Source organism: Taudactylus pleione, unplaced genomic scaffold (assembly GCF_031769625.1).
Source record: "Taudactylus pleione unplaced genomic scaffold, aTauple2 ptg000129l, whole genome shotgun sequence".
NCBI lineage: Eukaryota > Metazoa > Chordata > Amphibia > Anura > Myobatrachidae > Taudactylus > Taudactylus pleione.
Window position 1 is genome coordinate 16,283,398 of NW_028284531.1, and position 25,817 is coordinate 16,309,214.

The following is a 25,817-nucleotide window of genomic DNA, read 5'->3' on the forward strand; positions in this document are numbered from 1 at the left end:
CCCATTATACTGTATATATTTTAAGTGCATATATTAGTAAATATTATATATTTTGATTCAAAATATACTGTAATACAAATTTATTTCTCTAGTGCACCACTATTTACTGCTCACTTGTCTCTTTTTCCTCTTTTGCTACACATATATTGGAGCTTGTGATAACACCCTACTAAATAAGGAATTGAATATGAAATAACACAAATTAATTTAAGAGATTGAATAACAGATTGGTGGAGGATAATATTTCTTTTGAGAGACCTATTAAAAAATGTCAGACAGTAATGAATACACCTATCCGCCAGCACAGAGTATGGAAAACATGCACTGTTAGAGCTTCATGAAAAATACTGCTGTATGCATTTGCACCGCACAGAGCTCAGGAGAAGGGGAACCGCTCTCACGTCAGGCTACAATCCCGATACACTAATATATTGAAGATTAAATATATGAATATATATTCATATATTTAATTCTTGTTAAACTAGCGCATAGCAAACGTTTTTAGAACATCAACATAGTAATTCACGTGTATGCTATAAATATGGGGATAACTTAAATAAAAACTTTATTCAGCGTTAAGAAAAATTGTACATAACCCTTAAGGTGCGTACACACGGGTCGATTTTTTGGACAACTGAACGATAACGACGTTGTTATCGTTCAGTCGTTCAAAAAAATCGTTTAGTTTCAGGGCCAAAACGATGAACGGCAACTACCAATGCGCGCTCCCGTTCATCGCCTCATCCTCCTGTCCAACCTGAAGATAATGTCAGGTTGAACATGTTCAGGGATGAGGGAGGGAGCCCGGGACTGAACAAAATAGTTATTGATTTTGTTCAGTGTTGTGCTCAGTGTTGTTAACAGCACCGAGCACACCCCTGCCGGGGACGCACAGGACGATCTTCGTTCGGGGGGAAAATCGTCCCGTGTGTACGCACCTTTACAATTGTTTTAAAATGTTCATAGTCAAAAGGCACTGCAGTACCAATGGTTTGTGTACATTAGTCAGGAGACATTTAAGGTATTGTGAGCTCTGACCACCTAGTGCACCAGAAATACTTCAGTAAGAAAATAAACATATAAAAGCCTCATAGAGGAACATTCCCTTATTAATGTTCTGCCTTGTGTCTAAGTGACACATTAACCCTGACAAAACAAACATCCTAAAACTGTGGTACATCATTTTTGGTAACCACCCAGTCTTGTTTTATTTTTCACTACTGCTGAGAAGTTACCAAAAGTTTAAAATATCAAGTAGATTAGATAAGTATCAACAATCCAGTCTTGTTAAATTAGAGGCAGTGAAGAACCATTTGTCCAAATTAGAAAACAAGAACATACATATTTCCAACAGACATAGAAAGAGGAATTAAAAGTCTTAGGGGGACATGTTCTCATGTGAGTTCATTCAGCATTCTGTTCTTAGAAGAGAAATGCTGACTTTTGTTCAATGTATTTTCCATCCCAAATTGGGGTATAAAATAGTGAAAACCAGCAGAGTTATCAGTTTTTGTCAACTGGACCAATCACTTTTATCCTTCATATTGTTTGGTAATACAATTCCGCATGTAAACCAAGTTCTGCTAGATCTTGCAGCAAGACGACTTTTTGTCTGGAATACTGAGATTTGTCACTTCTCCTGTGTCTTCTTTCACCAGATCCACAGATTTCTTTACTTCCCTGAACGGTATAAAAAAAATAATAATAATTATATTATTTAATTTATTATATATATATATATATATATATATATATATATATATATATATATATATATATAAATTTTGTGTCAAGAAATAATCACAATAATTAAGCTTGCTACAGAGCTGTGCCTGTACATTCTTGCGCCCTAGACACCCCCTCTCCCCAGGTTCTCTCCGCTACCTACCTCCCAAGGTTCCCTTCAGCACCTTCATACTTAAGCTGGCGTTACACCTAAAGATAGTCTTTCCAGCCATCCAACTAGTTGGCTGGTTGGAACAAAAGTCTGGTAATGTAAGGCAGCAAATGACAATCAGCTTTTTGCTCCCAAAGGGTGGAAAACAGACAAAAACGAATGTAACTAATTTGTCTGTTTTTATTTTGTTAAAACCGTCTAACTAGTTGCGTGATTGGAAAGATAATAATCTTCAGATGTGTGGCAGCGTAAGAGACTTGGTTCCACTCAGCCACTGTTCTTCCTTCTCTCTGACTCCTCCGCACTGATAGAGTCACATTACTGGAGAGAGCAGAAAGCCGGAAGCCACCAGCGATGGGGAGCCATGCGACATTGTCTCTGGCACTGGCACCACCTTGCCTATGGCCCTGCACGTTTGTTATCCTGACTTCAATAGCACAGTGGTTCTTAACCTCAACCCTCCAGTTTTAACTCACTCAAACACGAGTAAAGAAATCCACAAAACATGACCTGTTGGAGCAATAGTGGAACCCCTCATTTCCAGTATTACTTTGTGAGCATCTGTAATCCATCCAAGAACAGAATGGGAGGTGAAGACCAGAATACTCTGGTAAGACAAACCTTACACATTACCATTTCTCAATTTGATGAAAAAAAGTATAGCCAAATAAATATGTCCATACTTTGCTCCTGAAAGTAGTTATTCATGACACTAATATAACTAACATCTTAATTCAACCATAGATAATTCCCTTTAACTACACGCAGCCAAGCCCCAAGTACATTTTATATTTGTAAAAAATTGTATAAAACTGGATTTGTATTTATATAAAAGATTAGAGTAGTAGAATTCTTCAGAGAAATTACCTAGCAAGATGAAGAACAGCTTCCACTACATTAGTACCATCCTTTGCACTGGTCTCACAGAAGAGGGAGCTGTAGGCCTGTACATAGAAGAACCATACATGAAACTCTGCACACAGACCGGTCTACAAGTACATTATAAGACAATGTCATCTCTGCTTACCATGGCCAGCTTCTCCCCTATTGCAGTTGGAATTCCGGCATTACCATCTGTCCTCAAGTCTGTTTTATTGCCGATCAGCATCAGTGGTATAGATTTATCACATGAATTCTGTAACAAGAGAATAGTAGTAACTGATCAACAGCACAATATTACCGCTGATGATATAAAAAAATTACATCTAAGTTAATATCATAATATTAATATCATACATAAGACTTCTCTCAACCCCGTCAGAATAGTGAAATGTAGACAAATACTACTGCCCGATATAATGGGCTGGTTTGTGTTCTACATCCTCCTGCTGTTCTTATTCCCCCTTTCCTGTTTGTTCCCACAGCCTGCCCTTATGGAGACTACCTTTTTTATTCCAACTTGCAAATGCTAATTTTTCTGTTTTTCTGTGTTCATTGACTGTTGATGATGGTTAAATTTCTCTCTTATTGTTAAAGGGCTTATCTCCCCCACATAAATGGAAGTTAGAACTGAAAACCTTTCACGCCCATAAGGCTGATGTCGTAGCCCTCCAGGAAATGCCCTTCTCAGCTACTGGTGCCCCTATTTTTAAAGACCATAGATAAACTGCTTGCTATGCGGCTAACGGCCCATTTAAAAGAACTGGCGTGGATATTTTATATCATGCCTCCCCTACTCTTACTTTTTCCCACAAAGTGACTGACAAAAATGGTAGATACCTTGTTTTAGTGGGCACCTTAATCACCTAGTGATGCTAGTTTCTGTCAATGCCCCTGACTCCATTTGCTCAACTTCAAAAAAGATTTTGGTCTCCCCTCTACCAAGTATTATAAATATCTCCAAATTGCTCCTTGAGTGTAAGATATGAGTAATTCTTTTTGGATTCAGTATGATTGACCGCCAGCCGCATGGCCGACAGTTCACATCCTGACAGCGGCATCCCGGCAGCAGTGGAAATCCCGATCGTCTAAGGTAAATAATCTCTAACCTAATTCTACCCCCTAACCCTCCCTTAGGGGTGCCTAAACCTAACCTCCCCTTCCCCGCCCCCTAAACCTAAGTCCCCCAGGGTGGTGCCTAACCCTAACCTCCCCCCAGAGGTGCCTAACCCTTACCCTCCGTTCCTCTAGCCTAACCCTAAACTCCCGGGGGGTGCCTAACCCTCAGTCCCCCCCGGGGACCCTAAATCTAACCCTCCCCCCCCGCCCGGCTTACCTTCGATAGGTAAGCCGGGTGTCGGGCTCCCGGCGTAGGTAAAATGACAGGCGTTAGGATTTCGACGCCCGTCATTTAACCCCTTGCCAGGATTAGACAGTCGGGAAGCAGACGGTCAGGATTCCGTCCGTCGGCTTCCCTTCTTTTTATATGTCGCTGGTGTTGTTTCTGCAAATATTGGCATCAGAAGATCAGATCACCTTTAGGAGGTAACAAAAATTTGCAGCCAGAGATCTCTGATAAATCCATTTGCTCAACTGCGTTGGTAGTCTGAACTGAATCGTACTTTTATGCTTCAGCAATGTGAGCATAAACATAGTGATTCCTTTCGTACCTCTAAGTGTGTACGAATCATATTGAAATACTGCCTTTGCTAATTGAGCCTGCAAAGCTCCCATGCTAAAAGGTATTCTGTATTGTATAACTTTGCCATCTTTCATTTTAAAATCAGTGATGACGAGTATATGAACTTGCTATAGGACACTCACCACGGACAGTTATAGGTTTACTTCTTTTTTTAAATAGGATAAAAAGAAAGCAGCGCTTCAATAAAAATGAAACCATTTAATAAAACTAATTAATATCAAATGCATCAAACAGATCATAGAATAGATCATAAAAACATAATCACATAAACTGAAAGCTGGATATTAAAAACCTTTTGAGTGCGATGAAAAACACCAATTTCAATTTCAGACATGCATGTCAAAAGCTCAAGCTCCTAATGATAAAAACCCTTTTATATGGCACAATTGAATGAAGATCAATAATGGAAAAATGGCAATTGCAAAGAATGGATATTACCAGTTTCAATATTCTCCGATAGAAATGAGCAATGACCCATATGCTGGAGACTTCTTTGGATCCGTGAAGAAAAGCTGGTATCCCGCAGAGACGTGTGGATCTCCTACACCAATTCTGCCGTCATCCCCAATGAAGGGGGGAGGTAATTGTGGGTAAATCCCAGGTAGATATATAGCTGTCCAGACCAGGACCAGTGACTGATGTCACATGTAGTTCAGTCCCTGCCACCGATAATAATTCCACAGGACTCCAATAAACGTATGTGCCAAATAAGGGTATTGGCAGCTTTCTCAAGGTGACTGTATATGTCTAAGCAGAGCCCTTAAATAGTGTTCAATCATCCACAAAAAATATACCCAGCTGCATTCAGTTAATCAATTAAATTTATATAGTTCATACAAAAACACATTTCAAAATAATCTAAATTTCAAAAAATCAGTAATAATTAAAAAAGCATATTATATATTAATAGTCATAGGGAGGCAAACCTACAACCTTAGCAAAAGACATTAAAGAAGATTAAAGATAAATAGATTACTAAAATGAGACGTGTGTTTAAATTAGGAGATTCTATCAGTATTAGGTTTCATCTGCTCACATTTAACCTGTTTGTTCCCCGGTATTTACCAAATAAGATCAATAATAAACCATCTAGAAGAGTTACTTACACCACAATTAAATCCAAAAGAATTGATACTGTAGCTTCGTATAACAAGACCTTTCTCTAATGCTTCCAATTACTCCTGGTCTGTCTCCATGGTAACCGTCACGGACCAACAAAGGGTCACGTGATCCGGACGTGAGTCACATGGGACCGCCTTGGAACGCGGCGTCTGAGTTGCGCCGCGTGTCACAGGGCGTTTACCACTTCACTCTTGTAAGGTAACCAGGGATACACACACCATCTCGTAACGGGATGAATCTAAGTCCATACTAGTCTAGTAACCATATACTAATAGTAATGGCATATAATGAGTGTGCCAGATGAACCCAAACTAACTGCACATAAATATATGTATAGGGAAACACATAAATAACAATAGATGGCATATCAGAATGTATGTAAATGTCCCTAATTGACAATCTAAAAGGTTGTCAATGGACACTAAGGATAGCATATAGATAAAGAACCTATGGAGTCAACTATGAGTCCTAGGTACATGACAATTGGACATATATGGAAAATGGAGCCCCCCCCCCTATATGCGTGCGCCGAAGGCGCGTACAGCGAAAAAATGGGCGTGGTCACCTAAAAATGGGGCATGTCAACATGACACACCCCTTTATCATCACATTACTTTCCATATGCACCTTAACCCCAGTAGTGCCCCTTATACAGTACCCCCAGTATGCAATGTCCCCAGTTGTGGTCCCTCTTATGCAGGCCCATATAGTAGTGCCCCTTATACAGTACCTCCAGTAGTGGTCCCCCTTATGCAGCCCCTCATTAGTTCCCCTTATTCAGTGCCTCCAGTAGTGGTTCCCCTTATGCAGGCCCCCAGCAGTGATCCCCCCCCTATCCAGTGCCCCCTGTAGTGGTCCTCCCTATTTAGTGCCCCCAGTAGTGGTCCCCTAGTAGTAAGCCCCTTAGATAGTGCCACCAGTAGTAGCCCCCCCAGTAGACGTTCCCCCTCCTGATGCAGTGCCCCCAGTAGTAGCTCCCCCCCCAGTAATGGTGCCCCCAGTAGTAGCTCCCACCCAGTAATAGTGTCCCCAGTAGTAGTAGCCCCCCAGTAATAGTGTCCCCAGTAGTAGTAGCCCCCCAGTAATAGTGTCCCCAGTAGTAGTAGCTCCCCCCAGTAATAGTGTCCCCAGTAGTAGCAGCCCCTCCCAGTAATAGTGTCCTCAGTAGTAGCAGCCCCTCCCAGTAATAGTGTCCCCAGTAGCAACAGCCCCTCCCAGTAATAGTGTCCCCAGTAGTAGCAGCCCCCCCCAGTAATAGTGTCCCCAGTAGTAGTAGCCCCCCAGTAATAGTGTCCCCAGTAGTAGCCCCCAAGTGATAGTGTCCCCAGTAGTAGTAGCCCCCCCAAGTGATAGTGTCCCCAGTAGTAGTAGCCCCCCCAAGTGATAGTGTCCCCAGTAGTAGTAGCCCCCCCAAGTGATAATGTCCCCAGTAGTACTTGCCCCCCCAAGCGATAGTTTCCCCAGTAGTAGTAGCCCCCCCCCGAGTGATAGTGTCCCCCCCAGTAGTAGCCCCCCCAAGTGATAGTGTCCCCAGTAGTAGTAGCCCCCCCCCCCGAGTGATAGTGTCCCCAGTAGTAGTAGCCCCCTCCCCCCCCCGTAGTGCAGACACACAAGTTACAAAAAAAAAAAATACACTTACCTGAATCCACGCTCCTGCTCCGGACACCGCTCCCGCCGAACGTCAGTCCTCCCGGGCTGGCGCGCTATGCATTATGGGAGAGACATCATAACCTCATGACGTCTCTCCCATTACCCACTGCAGGAGCCGGACGGAAGCCCGGCTCTTGCAGTGGGTGCGCAGCAGTCAATGAGAGTCTATCTGACTCTCATTGGCTGCTTATTCACACACATCTCCGCCAGCGCTGGCGGAGGATGTGTGTGCAGCAGCAGCCAATGAGAGTCTGTCTAACTCTCATTGGCTGCTGAATAAAACACACATCGCTGCCGTGCTGGCGGCGATGTGTGTGTTAGCACAGTCTGAGCCCGCCTGCCACCCTCCTCCTGGCGCTATTGGGCAAGCGCTCAGGGGGATGGAAGGGGCTCAGCTGTGCAGCACAGGACCGGCGCTGGAAGCCTAGTGCCGGTCCTGTGTAAATGTGTAGCGCTGACCGCACACACTGCGGTCGGTGCTACACTGGCTAACTAGGGCGGGCCGGTAGCGTGGCCGGCGGCGCCCCCCCTGCGCCTCCGGTCCCACGGCACCCAGGGCACATACCGCGCTCGCCCTGCCCTAGTTACGCCACTGCTCCAGCATATGGGTCATTGCCAGTCATTAGACCTAGAGACTTTCATTTCTATCGGAGAATATTGAAACTGGTAATATCCATTCTTTGCAATTGCCATTTTTCCATTATTGATCTTCATTCAATTGTGCCATATAAAAGGGTTTTTATTATTAGGAGCTCGAGCTTTTGACATGCATGTCTGAAATTGAAATTGGTGTTTTTCATCTGACTCAAAAGGTTTTTAATATCCAGCTTTCAGTTTATGTGATTATGTTTTTATGATCTATTCTATGATCTGTTTGATGCATTTAATATTAGTTTTATTAAATGGTTTAATTTTTATTGAAGCGCTGCTTTCTTTTTATCCTATCTGATTACCATATAGGAGACTTACTATCTCCTCAGCAGCTGCTTGGTGAAACCACTCTTGACAGTGCTTTATTATTATTATTTTTTTTTAAATGTTTTAATCTCCTGAATTTGGATTCTTTGGATTTCACTTATCAGTATACAGTGTTTGCTATTTAGTTTTATTGTTTAGATAATTTAGGTGCTTTATAGCTGACTGTGTGTGTGTATGTTTATATTATAAAACTAATAAAAATACACTTGTGGACTTCCGGTGGGCGGAGCAACAGAGTTGGCCGCATTTTATTTCAGCTCCATAGCTGGTTTCCCTGATACCTACTAAAAAGCCTATACTAACGGCAATCCATAGGCCAGGAGTACACCCCCTAACCAGGGGAGTCTATATAGACAAACTTGGCCGCACTTTATGGTCGGAAGGGAGTTTATTTTAATTCCCGGAGTCGAGTCACGGAGCGTGACTATTGGCGCGAAAAATTCCTGGACGCCATCTTACATGGGAGCACAGCTTTCAACCCTCTGCTGATCCGCTATCACTGAGTCCCCTGTGTGGTGGAGCGCACCTGGAGAATCAGGAGAACCCGGCTTCTTTTTGCAGGGTTGAGGATCTAACATCACCCCCTCCCTGGACGCTGCTTACCTGTATAGTGGCGGCTATTGTATCCCACGCGACTACTGGTGAACCTGCAGAGACGACTCCGGCTGCTTTTCCTCGTCATTGAGGGTGACGGCGGGGTAAACTGGAGGTGGCGTGGAGCGGCTCCTGGACCCTAAACAAACAGCTGCTGAATCTTTACATAGAAAGCGCGTGAGATTGCGCGACAGGTCAGAGCGCCCTTTAGCTCCGTATTTTTCCTGGAGACCTGGTGTGTCCGGCACTGTTTCCCCCTGTCTGAACTTCCCGCACATCTATCGTCTGACTCAAAATACCCCGGCTGCTCCTGCCTTGATACTTCCTCCTCCCCGGGTGTCGCTTACCTGTTCCTGAGAGTCGGCGAGTGGCGCACCCCACGCAGCTATTGCTGTCCTTGGAGGGACGAACTCCGGCAGATTTAACCCCTCGTTGACGGCGGTGAGTAGACTTGGGGGCGACGTGGCGCAGATCCCGTGCCCACAGTGGCCAACGACGGAAGACACAAGTGGAGGGAGCGCAGGGTGGTGAAGCAGCACACAATCCTTAGCACTGTTTACCCCTTTGAAACCCGGTGCATCCCGACGTTGTTCCTCCCTGCCTTTTGACTGGAGTCTTGGGTGTCCTCACATACCTAGATGGTTCCTGGTTTCCGTATACCTGAGATCCCTGATACCGCTATAATCTCTGCTGACTCCTTGTCATTGCTCTGAACCTTGGACTACTGATACCCATTGTAACTGCAGCGCTTTTAGGAGACAACTTTCCCAGCATCTCTGTGTAAGGAGTACAAATGGAAGAGATCCCCTGCGTTCCTATAACAGCCACCTCTTGACATCAGCGGTATCTTGTTCTGTTGAACATATACACAGCTACCAGGCGAAGCAGACTGGTTTCCTTTGCCATTCACACAGTGACCCTGGACCTGAACCGTGCTTCTACCTCTATCACTTGATCTACTGGACTAGAATAAGTGAACTCTCTAATTGGTTTATGGTAGCTAAAAGTGGTTTTGTGAGTATATTTGATTTCCACCATCTATCACTGTTGCATATTGTATTGGAAGTGTCTGCTGTATAGCCTACAAACATCATTTATAACAGACCACAAATTTTCTGCATTCCATTTCATTTCACTATTTCTTCTGACAAACATTTTACTGTCAGCAGCAGAAAATTGTATTTGTTACACAGATATTGCCATCTACTGGTCATATCACGATTCACATGCACTTTAATACTGGGAAGATTATAATAGTATCAGCCATTTGAATTTTTCCAAGGTTTCTATAGGTGTTATTGGTATATGGAAAGGTATTTTTCTAAATCCATACCCCTTTTACCACAAAGAACTTCTTCCCGTATGATGGGTAAACCAACTAAAACTCCTGCTAAAGGAGGGACTTCGCCTCCCTCTCCCACACAGCCCCCCCCCATTGATCAATCTGATATGAGGAAAGATGAATCTACAATTTCAAATCCAGACATAGCAACTGCTTTGTTAAAAGCTATCATGCCAAAAATAGACGAAAAATTTGAAACAATAAAACCACTAATGGAGGAGAAATTTATTGATTTTCTTCCAAAAATGGAAGAAAGACTTGATCAGTTTGCCCCCAAAATTGATCAAAGGCTAGACAAAATTCAAACTTCTCTGGATACGGTCTTATCTAAAATATTGGAACACGCTAATAGATTAGATACTGTAGAACAAAGGACGAGTGATGTGGAAGACCAACTACATATTTTACAAAATTCGCATGATTCTTATATAACATCACACAAGTTGTTACTAGAAAAGGTCGATGACTTAGAAAATCGGCATAGACGTAACAATCTGAGGTTTATAGGCATACCAGAACAGGTCAAGGGATCTGCATTATTCGAATATCTGGGGAAAACGCTAATCACAAATCTTGATATCCAAGAGGATATAGGGGTACCACAAATAGAGAGAGCACACAGACTCGGCCCAGAGAGAGAGGGTCCGGAAAGTAGGCCGAGACCTGTGATAGCGAAATTCTTAGATTACAGAGTCAAGGAAAAAATCCTCTCAACATTCAAAAGACGGAGAGATCTGGTGATTGAGGATCAACGTATCCTTATCTTTCAGGATTTCTCAGTAGTGGTCGCACAAAAACGCAAAGAATTCTCCTCAGTATGTAAGTTCTTGGTGGAACATAATAAGAGGTTTGCGCTTTTATATCCGGCAAAACTGAAGGTAACTGACAATGGCCAAACATTATTTTTTGACAGCCCTGAGAAAGCACGTACACATTTTTTCCCGAATTTCTCCCCCAGAAACTCACTTAGTCACACTCGCACAGATTTCTCTAATAACACTTGAGGATTTTTTAGGGAATTGAGATTTCTTCATTAAAATATGGCTCATGTATTTTACAAAAACACGGAATTCTATAGACCACGGTAATAGGAATGAAACACAATGTCTCATAAGTTTAATTACGATATATTATTTGTTATCTCTGTTTAGATTGTTTTTTGAAGGTATATTTTTACCGACGTTTGAGAAAACCACTCAAACTCGGTACAATAAGATGTTGGAATGGAAAAGATTTGAAAAATGATTGAAGCATACTTTATATTTGTATTACTATAACATGATCGGATTGTTGTATGAACCAAGCCCGGGTTCGGTACTGTATTTACAACTAGTTTTCCCTGAATGCTGGGATAGGGGGGAATTGGTCAATTTTATATCATATTTGTTAGGCTTATCTTATAGTTTAAAAGTCGGATGACTACCCCCACAATAAATGCAGCACTCCCTGACTCTCAACCCCATCACAAAAATTCAAGATCACCTCCTGGAATATAGGGGGTCTCAACACACCTCTTAAACGTAAAAAGATACTTTTATCCTTAAAGAAACTAAAACCTGATATAATCTTCCTTCAAGAGACCCATTGGAAACGGGGTGATGAAGCTATATTAAAAGATCGATGGATCAACGATTGTATATCAGCCTCATATCATACAAAAACCAGAGGTGTAGCTATCATATTTGCTAGACACCTACCATATACTATTTTGTCTTCTACTCTAGACCCAGAGGGTCGTTATATCTTGATGGATGTCCAAATTTATGACACTAAATATACACTATTGAATTTATATGCACCTAATAATCACCAACAGGCCTTTTTCCAATCTATAACGCAACTCCTGCACAGTAGAGTTAACTTTAACTTGATATTGGGAGGGGACTTGAACACTGTCGCTAACCCAAAAATAGATAAAATCATCAACTACAACGAACCCCTTAGCCATTCAATGGACACATATTCCTCAACTTATAAATGATAATTCAGTTATGGATGTTTGGAGACTTCATAATAGTACGGATAGATCATATACTTTCTACTCAGCAGTTCATGGGTCTTTTTCAAGAATAGACTACATTCTAATATCCACAACTCTCCTCTCAGACATAATAACTACGTCCATAGGGGACATCGCAATATCTGATCACGCACCAATATCAATAACTCTAGCTACAAAATCAAATAACTTTCACCCCTTTCTTTGGCGCTTCCCGTCGTATTTATACAATTCCGAATCATTTCGCAAATATTTGGAGGCAAATTGGACTGATTTTATGGATAATAACTTGGATCACTGGGATAACCCTATTCTATTCTGGGAAACGTCCAAAGCAGTAATGCGTGGACACATTTTATCTTACACAGCAAAAAGAAACAAAGAAAACAAAGCACAATATGCAGGATTACAACAAAATCTAAATAGGACACTGACAGATTATATTTCTCAACTCACACCGGAAACACAATTAAAATATCTTGAGGCGAAACAACTCCTAGATAGTTTTGTGCTAACACAGGCACAGATAAAAATGGACCACACGAAACAGAGATATTTTAAATGGGGCAATAGGACCGGCACACTACTGGCAAATATGACAAAAAATTTTAAGAAACGCCATCATATCACTGCTATTAGAGACATCTCCACACAGACATTACTTACTAAAAATACAGAAATAACCAGACAATTCCAGGAATATTTCCAAAACTTATATACGGCGCATACACATGACCCTGCCCTATTGACAAAAATATTGGACGAAGCGGCACTACCTTGCCTTATACCATTACAACGCGAGCAATTAGAAAGTGAGATTACCGAAACTGAAATATCATTTACGATATCCTCTATGCATTTAAACAAATCCCCAGGCCCTGATGGATATTCAGTTGAATATTATAAAATTCTGAAACATGAAATAATACCTACTTTATGTGCTCTTTATAAAAAAGTTAGAGATGATATCCCGTGTTACCCAAATTTTAATCAAGCTTACACCTCCTTAATCCCAAAGCCCAATAAGGATCTGACATTAGTGTCCTCATACCGCCCAATTACTCTACTAAACATCGATTACAAAATATTAGCAAAAATTTTGGCGGACCGTCTCCAAACATTTTGTGCGACTTTACTTACCCCACACCAATTAGGTTTCACTAAAGGAAGGCAATCCGTGAAAGGCATACGAACGGCAATCGCAGCGGAAATGGCAGCTAACTTACGACCTGAGACCTCATCTATGCTTTTGAGCCTGGATGCCACAAAGGCTTTTGATATGGTCTCATGGCCTTATCTACATGCAATTCTCGACAGACGAGGCTTTGGTTCCACATTCCAATCGCTTATAAAATCGTTCTACACTCAACCAACAACATCACTACTTATCAATGGAAACATAGGAGAAGGAATAACTATGACTAGAGGTACCAGACAGGGCTGCCCACTTTCTCCTATGCTTTTTAATTTAGCACTAGACCCAATGCTAAGGATACTTCAAGATTGGCCACAATTCAAGGGAATCACTATCGGCACAGAGACAGTCAAAATGTCGGCATTCGCAGATGATGTCCTTTTGTTTATCTCTGAGCCTCGGAGAATATTAAATTCACTGATAGGACGAATATCGGAAATTGGATCAATATCTGGTTTTGAGGTCAACTTTGAAAAATCAAAGGCACTTTATCTAAAGAAGAATTGTGCTAGACCATTTTGGTTTAAAGAAATTCCAATTGAATGGACAACCAAGTACATCTCCTATCTGGGGATCCAATTGCCTAAATATATACAAAATCTATACGCAGTTAATATGAAACACATCTTACTTAGTTTTAAAAGAGATATCGAAAGATGGAAACATCTTAAGATCTCTTATTTAGGTCGTGCCAACTTAATAAAAATGATATTATTTCCTAGACTCCTCTATCCACTCCAATCGCTTCCTATTCTATTGACCAAAAGGGACACTTTAGAAGTTGAAAAATTGATGAGAACATTTATATGGAAGGGGGGCAGGGCCAGAATCGGCATGCTGCGACTCCAACAACATAAATCAAATGGGGGTATTAAGTTGCCAAACGTTACTTTATATAGCCATGCTGCACACCTTCGTTACCTAAGGGATTGGATTCATAACAAAAATCAATATGCCAACACGAAATTAGAAGCAGCCTTCCTGGATAAAATTAATATTATAGCCTTTATACACCTACACGATGAAGAAGTTCCAGAATCGATCCGGATAAACCCTCTTCTGATGACCACCAGAAAACTATGGCACATTCTACGGCATAAACACGCACTAAGCCCTTATTTTTCCTTACATCTCCCATTCATACACAACCCTAACTTCCAACACGGTGAGGCTGGACATCCCTTTACCTTATGGCATAGAAGTGGAATCACTTCCATTCGACATTTCACGGATAACACCCTAAGAAAACCTTTAACACTGACACAAATAAGAGATAAATACCCAATAGTCAGTTTATCGCCGCTATCATATATTCAAATACAACACTACATAGCTCAACTCTGTAGAAAATTAGCCCCGAACGACTTTACTAATGACTTAGATAATTTACTCAATACGGAAAACCTTCCAAAGAAAGCTATATCATGGCACTACTCGTTCCTACATAACTCTCTAGATTACAATACCCAACACACAGGATTGGCACAGTGGACAGAATATTTCCCATCCTTAACAATAGAAGATATACTAAGCTCATTTGAGCATTCGATCAAATTAGTACCAGCAGCCTCTTACGTAGAACTCTTCCTAAATATATTGCACAGAACTTACCTTACTCCTCACCGTAGACATTTAATGGGACTATTGGAAAGTTCGCGGTGTCTCCGATGTGGAGCGCAAGATGCAGAATTGATGCATTGCTTATGGAAGTGCCCAATTATACGGGGCTTTTGGGTTATGGTGGGGAATTTTGTGAACAGGCATTTGGTGAACTGCCTTCCATTAACGCCTGAATGGGCAATATTCGGAATTACACCTAAGGAAACGAAAGTACCAAAAGGGGTTAAAAAACTATTGATTATTATCTCAGCGGTGGCTAAGAAATGTATATTGCAATTATGGTTGCAAACTACAGCACCCACGTTAACGTTGTTTCAAGAGAAACTTTACCATATCTTCCGTATGGAATGGATGGAGGCTATGTTACAGAAAGAGAGGTTCACCGAACTTTTCTTTTCTACTTGGGAAAGTTATATTGAAACCCTATCCCAACCATTGAAAGTACAATTAGAGAAGTGTTTTAGAAATACACTTTGGTACGAAACACGCATTTGTGCAGGTGATCCTCCAATTTCACTTTGAAGTGCATAATCACCTCGCTGAGAACTAAGAGGGGGGGAGGGGGGAGGAGAAGTGTTCAGAACCCGGGCTTGTGCTTGTGCTTATGCTTATATTTACACCTATATAATAAGATGATGTTAATATTATCTATATATTTATTTACAATGTTTTATTGATATATTACAACGATGTATTGGTACAGATATCCACGAACTAGCTATTGAATTTGTTATCAGACGTTGACTGTTCTGTATAAATACCAGACTTATTTCACTGTCCAAACCAATATTATGTCAACATTTGTAATATTTGCATATAACTATTTTGCTTCAATAAAGGAAAAAAATAAATTTAAAAATACACTTGTGCTAGATTCTACTGCGCATGCGCAAAATTTCGAGAACATGGTGCCTGTGTCGTGTTCTCAGTGATTTCTCTACTCTGCATGCGCAGGTTTTCGGGAAAATGGTGCCTGTGTCGTGTTCTCAGTGATTTCTCTACTCTGCATGCGCAAGTTTTCGGCAACATGGTGCCTGTGTCGTGTTCTCAGTGATTTCTCTACTCTGCATGCGCAGGTTTTCGGGAACATGGTGCCTGTGTCGTGTTCTCAGTGATTTCTCTACTCTGCATGCGCAGGTTTTCGGCAACATGGTGCCTGTGTCGTGTTCTCAGTGATTTCTCTACTCTGCATGCGCAGGTTTTCGGGAACATGGTGTCTGTGTCGTGTTCTCAGTGATTTCTCTACCGTGTATGCTCAGATCTTCAGGAAAATGGCAGCTGCATCATTTTCCCAGTCATTTCTGCTGTACCGATGCCGGATAGGTAAGTATAATGTATGGGTGCAGGGGCAGCTAATACAACTGCAGTAATTACATACATTTTCTACAAAATTTATAAGCAAATAACAGTCACCTGCACCCACAAGTCCTAAATACAGTATTTCACTTTTATTTTCCAAGCAGTACAAGGAGAGGCCACATACTGATGGGAGACAACACAATCGCATGAAGATAAAGTATTTTGGAGTATTTCTTTATAATGTTTTTACACCTCTAATACAGACACGTGTTGATGAGCAAGCCCATAGCAATACATACATTTACCAGTGGACTTTGGGCCTGATTCAGAGCCGCTCGTAAGTGGCCGCTCGTTCGCTCCGAGCGATGTTCGCACAACTGCGCATGCGTATGGGTTGTAATGCGCATGCGCCAACCAGTCATTGCGGTCGGAAATCGAGCGCTCGCAAAATAGCGAGTGCCTACTAATTTGAGTGACAGGATGAGGCGTTTGTGGGTGGTAACAAGGGAAAGTGCTTGAAAACGGGGAGTGGAGATCCGAACGCAGGCGTGCCAAACGGTCAAAACGGGCGTTTTAAGGGTGTGCATAATTAACAAAGCAGCGTCATCGACCACGTCACTTGGTTGTTTCTTAGCCTGAACTGCTCGCATGATTGCGGTAGGAAAATCCAACCACAAGCACTGCGAGCAGTTCAGACGCCTTTCGATGTACTCGATTAATCTAATAAATAGCGGAGATGACGTAGGATGCGAGCGGCCAGGGGGCATCTTTACAAAATAGCGAGCGCATGTTTCGTTTGCTCGCTCAGACATAGAGGCGTCAACAGACCGCAAAGAGCAAGCGCTCAATTTAAATAGCCAGCTCCTTTTTCTGAACGAGCGAGCGCAAATAGCGTCCGGCTCTGAATCAGGCCCTTTGTTCCTAGCTTTTCCACCACATACTTTGCTGTGGAGGTGTGCATGGAGAGCACTTCTATTTCTGTCATATAGCATGGGCTCTACCTCCTATATGTGAGATGAGGTGATGTGCTATGTACGCAGGGGCTCCAAGAAGAGAGGGTTGGGTAAGGATTACACCTCCCAGTTTGTTCACGAGCCCCCTCCCAGTACCTGGGCCCAGTTCAGCTCTCGTCCCTGTATGTATGAGGAAGAACCCAGGCAGGCATTTTGAACACTATTTAAGTAAAAGATCATGTAACAACGTATCCAACTTCCATTTTAGCCAACACTGAAAACCAGAGAAATGCCATTAGGTATCAATATAAACTTTAAAGGTTGCAAAATAAATTTAAATAGGTGGGATAACACCAACATTGTGAAAATAAGTGTCACATCCATAACTAAATGCATTTCCCTACTTCTTTCTTTACCAAGTGATGCTGTCAAAGAGAAGCCCCCCATACAAGCAGTACTCACTTGAGTAGACAAAGAAATAAGTTGGATAAGGTTGTTGTCATATTGTGTGGCTGCAGCATCTTGTTGGCCGTGGTTATGACTCCCCAGCATGGTAGGGCCGCCCCAGAGAGGCTCAGGTACTTTATATCTGGCCCACTCCCTGCCTGTTCTTGCTTAAATAATCACATTGCTCCCATCACAAACTCCTTTTATTGCTTAACTAATCATCCCTGCTATTGCTACAATCTGGTCTATCCCTTCAGTGCAATGCACAACAATCTATTTCTGAGGTAACAGACATTTAGGGACATTTATGGTTTTACTGGTTACTGTGTAGGGAAAAACAGATTCTGTTATTTCACTAGAACAGTTTCGAAAATTAGTGGAAACGTGGCCAGTGGTTATGGGCAACACCCACATACCCTTGTCTACACAAATTGGTCTGGTGATATGAAATAGCTTTAGTCATATTATTTTCCATTTACACCAGGGATGGGGAAACTCAGGCCCAGGGGCTGTATAAGGCCCCCGGAATCATTTGGTGTGGCCCTCTGAGCTTTTTTCTACTAGCCTCATCTGGCTAGCAGCGTGCCTAGATTGGCACTCTGCAGTCAGAATCTATGCAGCAGTGCCGCCTGGAGCGTCCTTAGGATGCTTCAGAGGGTCGTTCTGCTGCCCTTATAGCTCCCCGGAGCATCCCGAGGATGCTCCAGGCAGTGCTGTAATCACCGGCGATTGTGGTTCCGCCCCCATGTGACATCACATAGAGGGGGCATGGCTTGCTCAGAGCCCGCGAATAATGTTATGTATATTAAAATGGTTCTCGGACGAAAAAAAAGGTTCCCCACCTCTGATTTACAGAAAAAAACAGAACACTGCAACATACCTTGATCTCGTCAATCCACTGGCGTACATTGAGGAAACTGATTTCTGATGTGACATCATACATCAGCAGCACCCCATGAGCTTTTCGGAAGTAAGACTTTGCTATACTGCGGAACCTAAATATGGTACAAAATATAAACATCAGGCTTTATTAATAACAATTCTACATGTAATGAGAGAGAGAGACCTACTAATACATCTTTTTCCCTAACCACTTGCTCTATGAGCTGACATTCTTAGCATAACTAAGAATGAATATACTTTTACATTTTTCTAATCAGCACATCTGATCTGGGTGTGGGAGGAATGCAAAGATGCAGGGCTTGGTTTTGTTACACATGAAAAATATATTATACATTTTATTTTGTTTAAAAGCACTTTTAGAAAGGTGTGGCTTGGCTCTGGACGGAGCAGGCAGCTGGTTGCATGAGCTCCTGCTAAATATCAGTGTTTTATCCAGTTCCCCTGGTGGTATTGGGCTGAAACTTGAACCACAGGTGCATTACATATCACTGCACCTCCGGTGGTAGTTTTGTCCCCCTGCGTGCCTGCTAATTATACTTACCGCTTCGACGCTGAAGACAGTATCCTGGCCTAGCAGAGGTCCCAGCAGTGTCTCCCTTTGCGCTGTTCCCGGCACTCCTGAGCAATCTGGTCCGCGGCAGTCCTCACTGTCTGGTGCTTGATGTGTGTGGTCCGAAGGTCGTGGCTGCGGGTGGATGCTCTGGCTCCTTACTGACGTACCAAGCTGTTAGTCTGTCCTGCGGCCATTTTAGGTGAGGAGGCTGTTTAAAGTCCCTGCCCTGCTTCACTAAGGTTGCTGAGTCCTGGGTACATGTGGAGGGGAGTTTCTTTGCAAGATTGCCAACACTGTAATCCTTGGTCGTATAATTCTTGTTTGGGCCCCACACCAGCCTCTATTACACAACTCCTATACCCATTCCTTGCTGATTTCTGCTATCATCACACCTGTACAAAACAAACATGGAGGCCTCTACAACAGATCCTGCAAGCTATCAATGCCTCTGCTCAGAGACTTATCAGCAAAGTTGGGGATTTACAAATGAATATTCTTGCTTCCTGCTATATCCCTTGGCAACCCAGGGAGGAGACGGAGATGTCTGAATCTCCATTTTGTGATCCTGCAGTTCACACTCCATGTGAGGAAAATCTGTTCATTTATTTCTTCTTCCATATGACTGTGGTTCTATCTACATTAGCTAAGTTCAGATGTTTGGCCCTGTGGGGTCTGCCGTGGTTCCTGGACTTGTTGCTGTTATATTTTATGTACTTCCCTGTCGGTTTTCGGGCATGCTGGAACAGGATTGCTCATTATGGTGCATTTTCACAGGGGGCCGAAGCTTGGCCAGACTGATCTGCATCAATCTATTATTTTGCCTTACCAGTTGTTATATTATTATCAGTTATTTATACAGCGCACACATATTCCGCAGCGCTTTACAGAGAATATTTTACCATTCACATCAGTCCTTGCCCCAGTGGAGATTACAATCTATATTCCCTACCCTACCACATGCTCACACACATACACACTAGGGGCAATTTTGTGGGGAGCCCATTAACCTTCCAGTATATTTTTGGAGTATGGGAGGAAACCGGAGTACCCGGAGGAAACCCACGTAAGCTCCACTGGGGCAGGGACTGATGTGAATGGCCAAATATTCTCTGTAAAGCGCTGCGGAATATGTGTGCGCTATATAAATAACTGGTAATAAATAAATTAAAAAAATGCTACATTACAGTGTCAACGGCTGTGACACTGCCGCGTAGCGTTTCGCATGCAGATACACTCGCAGTTACACACAGAACATAGGCATGCCACATATAATTTTAATCAGCAGAAGCTGCTTGTGCATTCAATTCGCACTGCTGTGTGAATAAGACGCATTTGAAGGTAAAAAGTCGCATGAAAAGATGCTCGGCGCTAGTAACGTCATGGCATGGAGTGACTAGAAGAGCTGTTTAACACGCAGAGGCTAGATTTATGTGGCCACATCAGTACATTATTGGGTGCTTTTAGCTGTGTGTTAGAATCATTATCCTGTTGGAGGACCTATGACCTGCGACTGGGACAGATTTCTGTCACTGTGCAGTAGGTTTCGCTCCAGAATGCCTTGACAACAGCCTTTACTTTGATTACTTTTCAGGAGGAAAGAAGCATTGTTTCTATGAGCTGTAAGAGTACCAACACATTTGTCCACGTCTGTAAGTCAGCCTTTTCAATTCATGGATTTTTAAAATGTAAATGTAAAACATTGTGGAAAGCTAAACTGGCAAGTCAAGTACCAAAAAACTCTTCTCTGCATAGAAATAAATGTTTTACATACAGTTCTTTAAATAAGAAGTTTAGCAAGTACTTTATGGATTAGGTTAAATATAGGCGTCGCTATTTTTATATCGAGTACAGTATCCTTATCAACGCAGATAGGCAAATCATTTCAATGTTTGCACTGACCTTTCTTGTCCAGCTGTGTCCCAGATCTGCAGTGTTGTATAGTCTCCGTCCACTAATAGTTTCTTCATATGAAAGTCAACTCCTAAAAGTAAAGAGAAAGATTCTTTACTGACATGTTTATAGCAACTGGGGAGCTTAGGCGCTATGTAGTAAAACATATCTGAACATACAGGAGGGTGAGCAGAAACAAACTGCTCTCACAGAGGTGACCTGCAAGGGAAAAGCAAACAGAACATCCAGGGTAAAGGTCTCAAACTGGGTGAGAATAGCGCAGTATGGCTCTTACTCAAACAAACCATATCTTTAGAAGGAAACACACTTGAGGGCAATTAAATATATGACATGACTGTATACAATACGGGACTGGCCTACTTAGTCATCAACAGTTTACTTAAACTTTGTGAACCAATTGGTGGTGCATGCATCATTTAAGGGAGAGAGCTTGGAGGTAAGTGCTACACATTTCTTCCATGATGCTGGCCACAACTCCTCCCTCAGCAAGATACTGCTCACAATAGGTCCTTCATCATTTTCAGCTCCAGGCCCATGTAACCCTGGGATCAGGCAATGCTTCTATTGGATGGTATGTATGACGGAGCCATCACACCATGAGAGACACCACTCCTAATAATGAATGTTTAAGGAAAAATACATAAGCTACTCCATACAGACTGACATGTTTTCTTGGACAGTTACGCAAAGAATAAGGCAAAAACAACATTGCTTTAAAACAGAGTCGACTAACTGCTTCCCCTCAATCCAAGTCAATGAATATAATGTGTAAACACTGCATTTTCACTCAACCTAATGTAGTGGGGATGTCGCCTCTGAATTCATTCAAACACAGTCTTAGAAGGAAACTGGACTTTCCGGATCCAGCATCACCAGCCAGCACAAGCCTGTAAATTGGACTGGGGGGCTGAGGTCCTTCTTCTAAAACCAAACCTTCTTTCTGCATAGAACACAAGCAAATGTACATTTACACAATAAACAAGGGCCTGCTGTAAATCAACATTCATTTGCAGTGAACATATTTTGCTAAATAAATTGAATACATATTAATATAGGGTAAGAATGCAGTGATTAGATTACATTGGATTATGGTGCTCTGTAGTATCCTTATGAATAATTTGTATACCTTTGAATGGCCACTACACAGCTATTCCATTACATTCCTACCACAGCATGTATAGAATATTCCAGTACACACCTGCTGCAGCATATATAGAATATTACATTACACACCTGCTACAGCATATATAGAATATTACATTACACACCTGCTACAGCATATATAGAATATTACATTACACACCTGTTACAGCATATATAGACTATTACATTACACACCTGCTACAGCATATATAGAATATTACATTACACACCTGCTACAGCATATATAGAATATTCCATTACACACCTGCTACAGCATATGTAGAATATTCCATTACATTCCCACCACAGCATGTATTACACACTTGCTACAGCATTTATAGAATATTCCATTACACAACTGCTACAGCATATATAGAATATTCCATTACATTCCTGCTACAGCATGTCTAGAATATTCCATTACATACCTACTACAGCATGTATAGAATATAGAATATTCCATTACACACCTGCCACAGCTTATGTAGAATATTCCATTACATTCCCGCTACAGCATGTATAGAATATTACATTACACACCTGCTACAGCATATATAGAATATTCCATTACACACCTGCTACACCATATACAGTTAGACTGAAAATAGAGAGGAAATTAAGCTAAATATCCTTCCAGAATACATATCACAGAAGCACCAAATGCTTTCTACTCACTTTTGGTGTAAATGCAGGAAGCCGTCTTTTTGAAGAAGCAGAGGAACCGCTGCGGCTTACAGGTCGAGATGGAGTCCATTTGGTTCTTCCATCAACTTCTGATCTAGCCTCCAGTGTCTGGTAAAGTGAAGTCAACACGCACTTATGTAATGGAGAAACAGCTATGTATGGCAGCTATTAGAGAAGCTTGATTGGCATCACATGAAAAAGAAAAATCCTCCTCTCCTTAAAAGCAGAGCCGGATTTAGACTTCATGGGGTCCTAGGCAAGATAACGTTTTAGGCCCCCTCCATCAGACAATCCTGTGTGTGTGTGCATATACTGTATTTATCTATACAGGGGAATAGGTAAGATGGGAGGAATGGGGTCCGAACAGAGGTGGACAGCAGGAAACGGGGAAAAAAAAAAAATGGATGAGACGGGAGGAAAGGGGGTTGAACAGAGGTGGAAGGGAGGAAAGGGGGACAAACAGAGAAATGCAGGAGGAAAGGAGGACAAACAGAGAAATGCAGGAGGAAAGGAGGACAAACAGAGGAATGCAGGAGGAAAGGAGGACAAACAGAGGAATGCAGGAGGAAAGGAGGACAAACAGGAATGCAGGAGGAAAGGAGGACAAACAGAGGAATGCAGGAGGAAAGGGGGACAAACAGAGGAATGCAGGAGGAAAGGGGGACAAACAGAGGAATGCAGGAGGAAAGCGGGACAAACAGAGGAATGCAGGAGGAAAGGGGGACAAACAGAGGAATGCAGGAGGAAAGAGGGACAAACAGAGGAATGCAGGAGGAAAGAGGGACAAACAGAGGAATGCAGGAGGAAAGGAGGACAAACAGAGGAATGCAGGAGGAAAGGAGGACAAACAGAGGAATGCAGGAGGAAAGGAGGACAAACAGGAATGCAGGAGGAAAGGAGGACAAACAGAGGATTGCAGAAGGAAAGGAGGACAAACAGAGGAATGCAGGAGGAAAGGGGACAAGCAGAGGAATGCAGGAGGAAAGGAGGACAAACAGAGGAATGCAGGAGGAAAGGGGGACAAACAGAGGAATGCAGGAGGAAAGGGGGACAAACAGGGGAATGCAGGAGGAAAGGGGGACAAACAGGGGAATGCAGGAGGAAAGGGGGACAAACAGAGGAATGCAGGAGGAAAAAGGGACAAACTTATTTAGAGAGAGCTGTGTTATTTTATTATTTAGCACTATAAGAATTTTTTTTTAGTTAAACTTACCGAGAGTGCCTTCTCTGTCTTAGCTGGGTCATTTTGCTGCCCCTGAAACCAGTGTCTAGCATTATTCCACTTGGGAAGTGGAATGAGTCGGGCGAGTGTAAGTCTCCCGTGGTTCCTACATCACGGGGGAGACTGACTGCAATGCCCACTGCGGGGGGGGGGGGGGGGGGGTCAGAGGGGCCTGGCAGCATTTACTGTGACTGCAAGCAATGGCTACAGCAGCGCAGGGTTTAAGCTCGATCAGCATATGCTGCAGGGAGGGAGGGCAGGCTACACTGTGGGGGGTTTGCTTTAATGGAGGCTGGCTGCTGCGGGGGATAACTGCAATGGAGGGGGAGGCTGGCGGCACTTATGTGACTGCGGGGGCTGGTTACAGCAGCGCAGGCTCGGGGGGGGGAGCTTAGCAGAGGAGGCTGGCTTCACTCACTGTGACTGCAGCAGCTCACAATGCATGCATCACAGGTGTGGAGATTATTGGAGGTGAGGAGTGGACAGAGCAGGAAGTGAAGCTGTGCTGCAGTGGTGATAGGTTTCCCGGGCTCCCAGCTGGAAGACTGAAACTCCACTTCTTCCTCCCCCGCATAGTAGAAACAGGGTCCCGACCACGCTACTGCTGCTATCCTGCCTGTGTGTGTGTCCTCTCCCGGCCGGTGACAGCAGCAGCAGTGCAACACAGCACAGCAGGATATCTTCAGGGATGGATTTCAGGGGGCCGGACCACGGGACCCTTGGGGCCCGACGGGCCCTAGGCGGGAGGCTAGGTTGCGTAATGGTACATCCGGCCCTGCTTAAAAGTTATAGGCATCTGCACCAGTTGTGGACTGTCCACCTTTGGGCAGCTGCCAAACCCAGAGATTTAGTGAAAATAAACCATTTACCTCTGCTTCAGAATGCACATAAGATGCACTTCCTTCCCAGGGCTCGTTGGAGCTGTGGCTGTGCTCACTTCCAAACTCACTGGCGGAGCTATCCACGTCACTGTATCCAATGCTGCGAGGCAGGGACACACCACTTTCATTGCATTTATTGGCCCACTTGGCTACATCAGAAAACTTGTGATATGGGTCATCCTCTGTGGCATAGCTGTGGAGAAGGTCAGAGTAGGAGGGTCACTTTTGGCATAATTTTTATTTTAGACAACAGACATTTACAAAATAAACATAAGCATATACTAGAAAGGTGTCTAACCCATCTACTTGTGTGGTGGAGATTACTGTTTGAGATTGAGCCCACCACATTTTTTTTTATGATGCAACAAAGTCTGCAAATCTTTTAATAATAAAGCTACATTTACACAGACATTGTGCTGGGGAGTTTTGGAAAAAAGATGTCACCCTTCAGAAATGTTTCTAAGGGTACGAGGAGATAAGAGGCTGCTCTGGATTGGGTGGCCTTTTATTAAGTAGGCGGGCTTACCAGACATGAACTAATTTTGCGATGGCAGCTCCTCAGGAGCAGTCAATGTCGCTTATCTTTGATTTTTTTATTCACCCCAAACAAGAATTATAACCATTGCTACACTACTGTACAGAAAATATCACGGGGCAATAATACTAGAAAAAATATATTGTGAACAACATATTTATATCAGAATACAAATTAGATACTATTATTTACTATATATATATATATATATATATATATATATATATATATATATATTAGGGGTGTGCACCGGCCACTTTTCGTGTTTTGTGTTTTGGATCTGGATCTTTCTTCGTGTTTTGGATCTG

The 25,817-nt window shown here is 42.6% G+C and overlaps 1 protein-coding gene across 1 annotated transcript in view; it reads right to left on the reverse strand.

Annotated features, from left to right (window-relative positions):
- Positions 1 to 531: 531 nt before the first annotated feature.
- Positions 532 to 25,817, reverse strand: part of LOC148523668 (ras and EF-hand domain-containing protein-like) — a 71,536-nt gene continuing 46,250 nt past the window's right edge. The window contains exons 10-17 of the mRNA XM_088472894.1: positions 24,963 to 25,167; positions 22,863 to 22,979; positions 21,837 to 21,984; positions 21,033 to 21,114; positions 18,558 to 18,672; positions 2,925 to 3,032; positions 2,765 to 2,841; positions 532 to 1,680 (exon numbers count right to left, since the gene is read on the reverse strand). Of these exons, the coding sequence (XP_088329020.1) occupies positions 1,584 to 1,680; positions 2,765 to 2,841; positions 2,925 to 3,032; positions 18,558 to 18,672; positions 21,033 to 21,114; positions 21,837 to 21,984; positions 22,863 to 22,979; positions 24,963 to 25,167 (949 nt within the window). The 3' untranslated portion in view covers positions 532 to 1,583. The remainder of the gene's footprint in view (positions 1,681 to 2,764; positions 2,842 to 2,924; positions 3,033 to 18,557; positions 18,673 to 21,032; positions 21,115 to 21,836; positions 21,985 to 22,862; positions 22,980 to 24,962; positions 25,168 to 25,817) is intronic.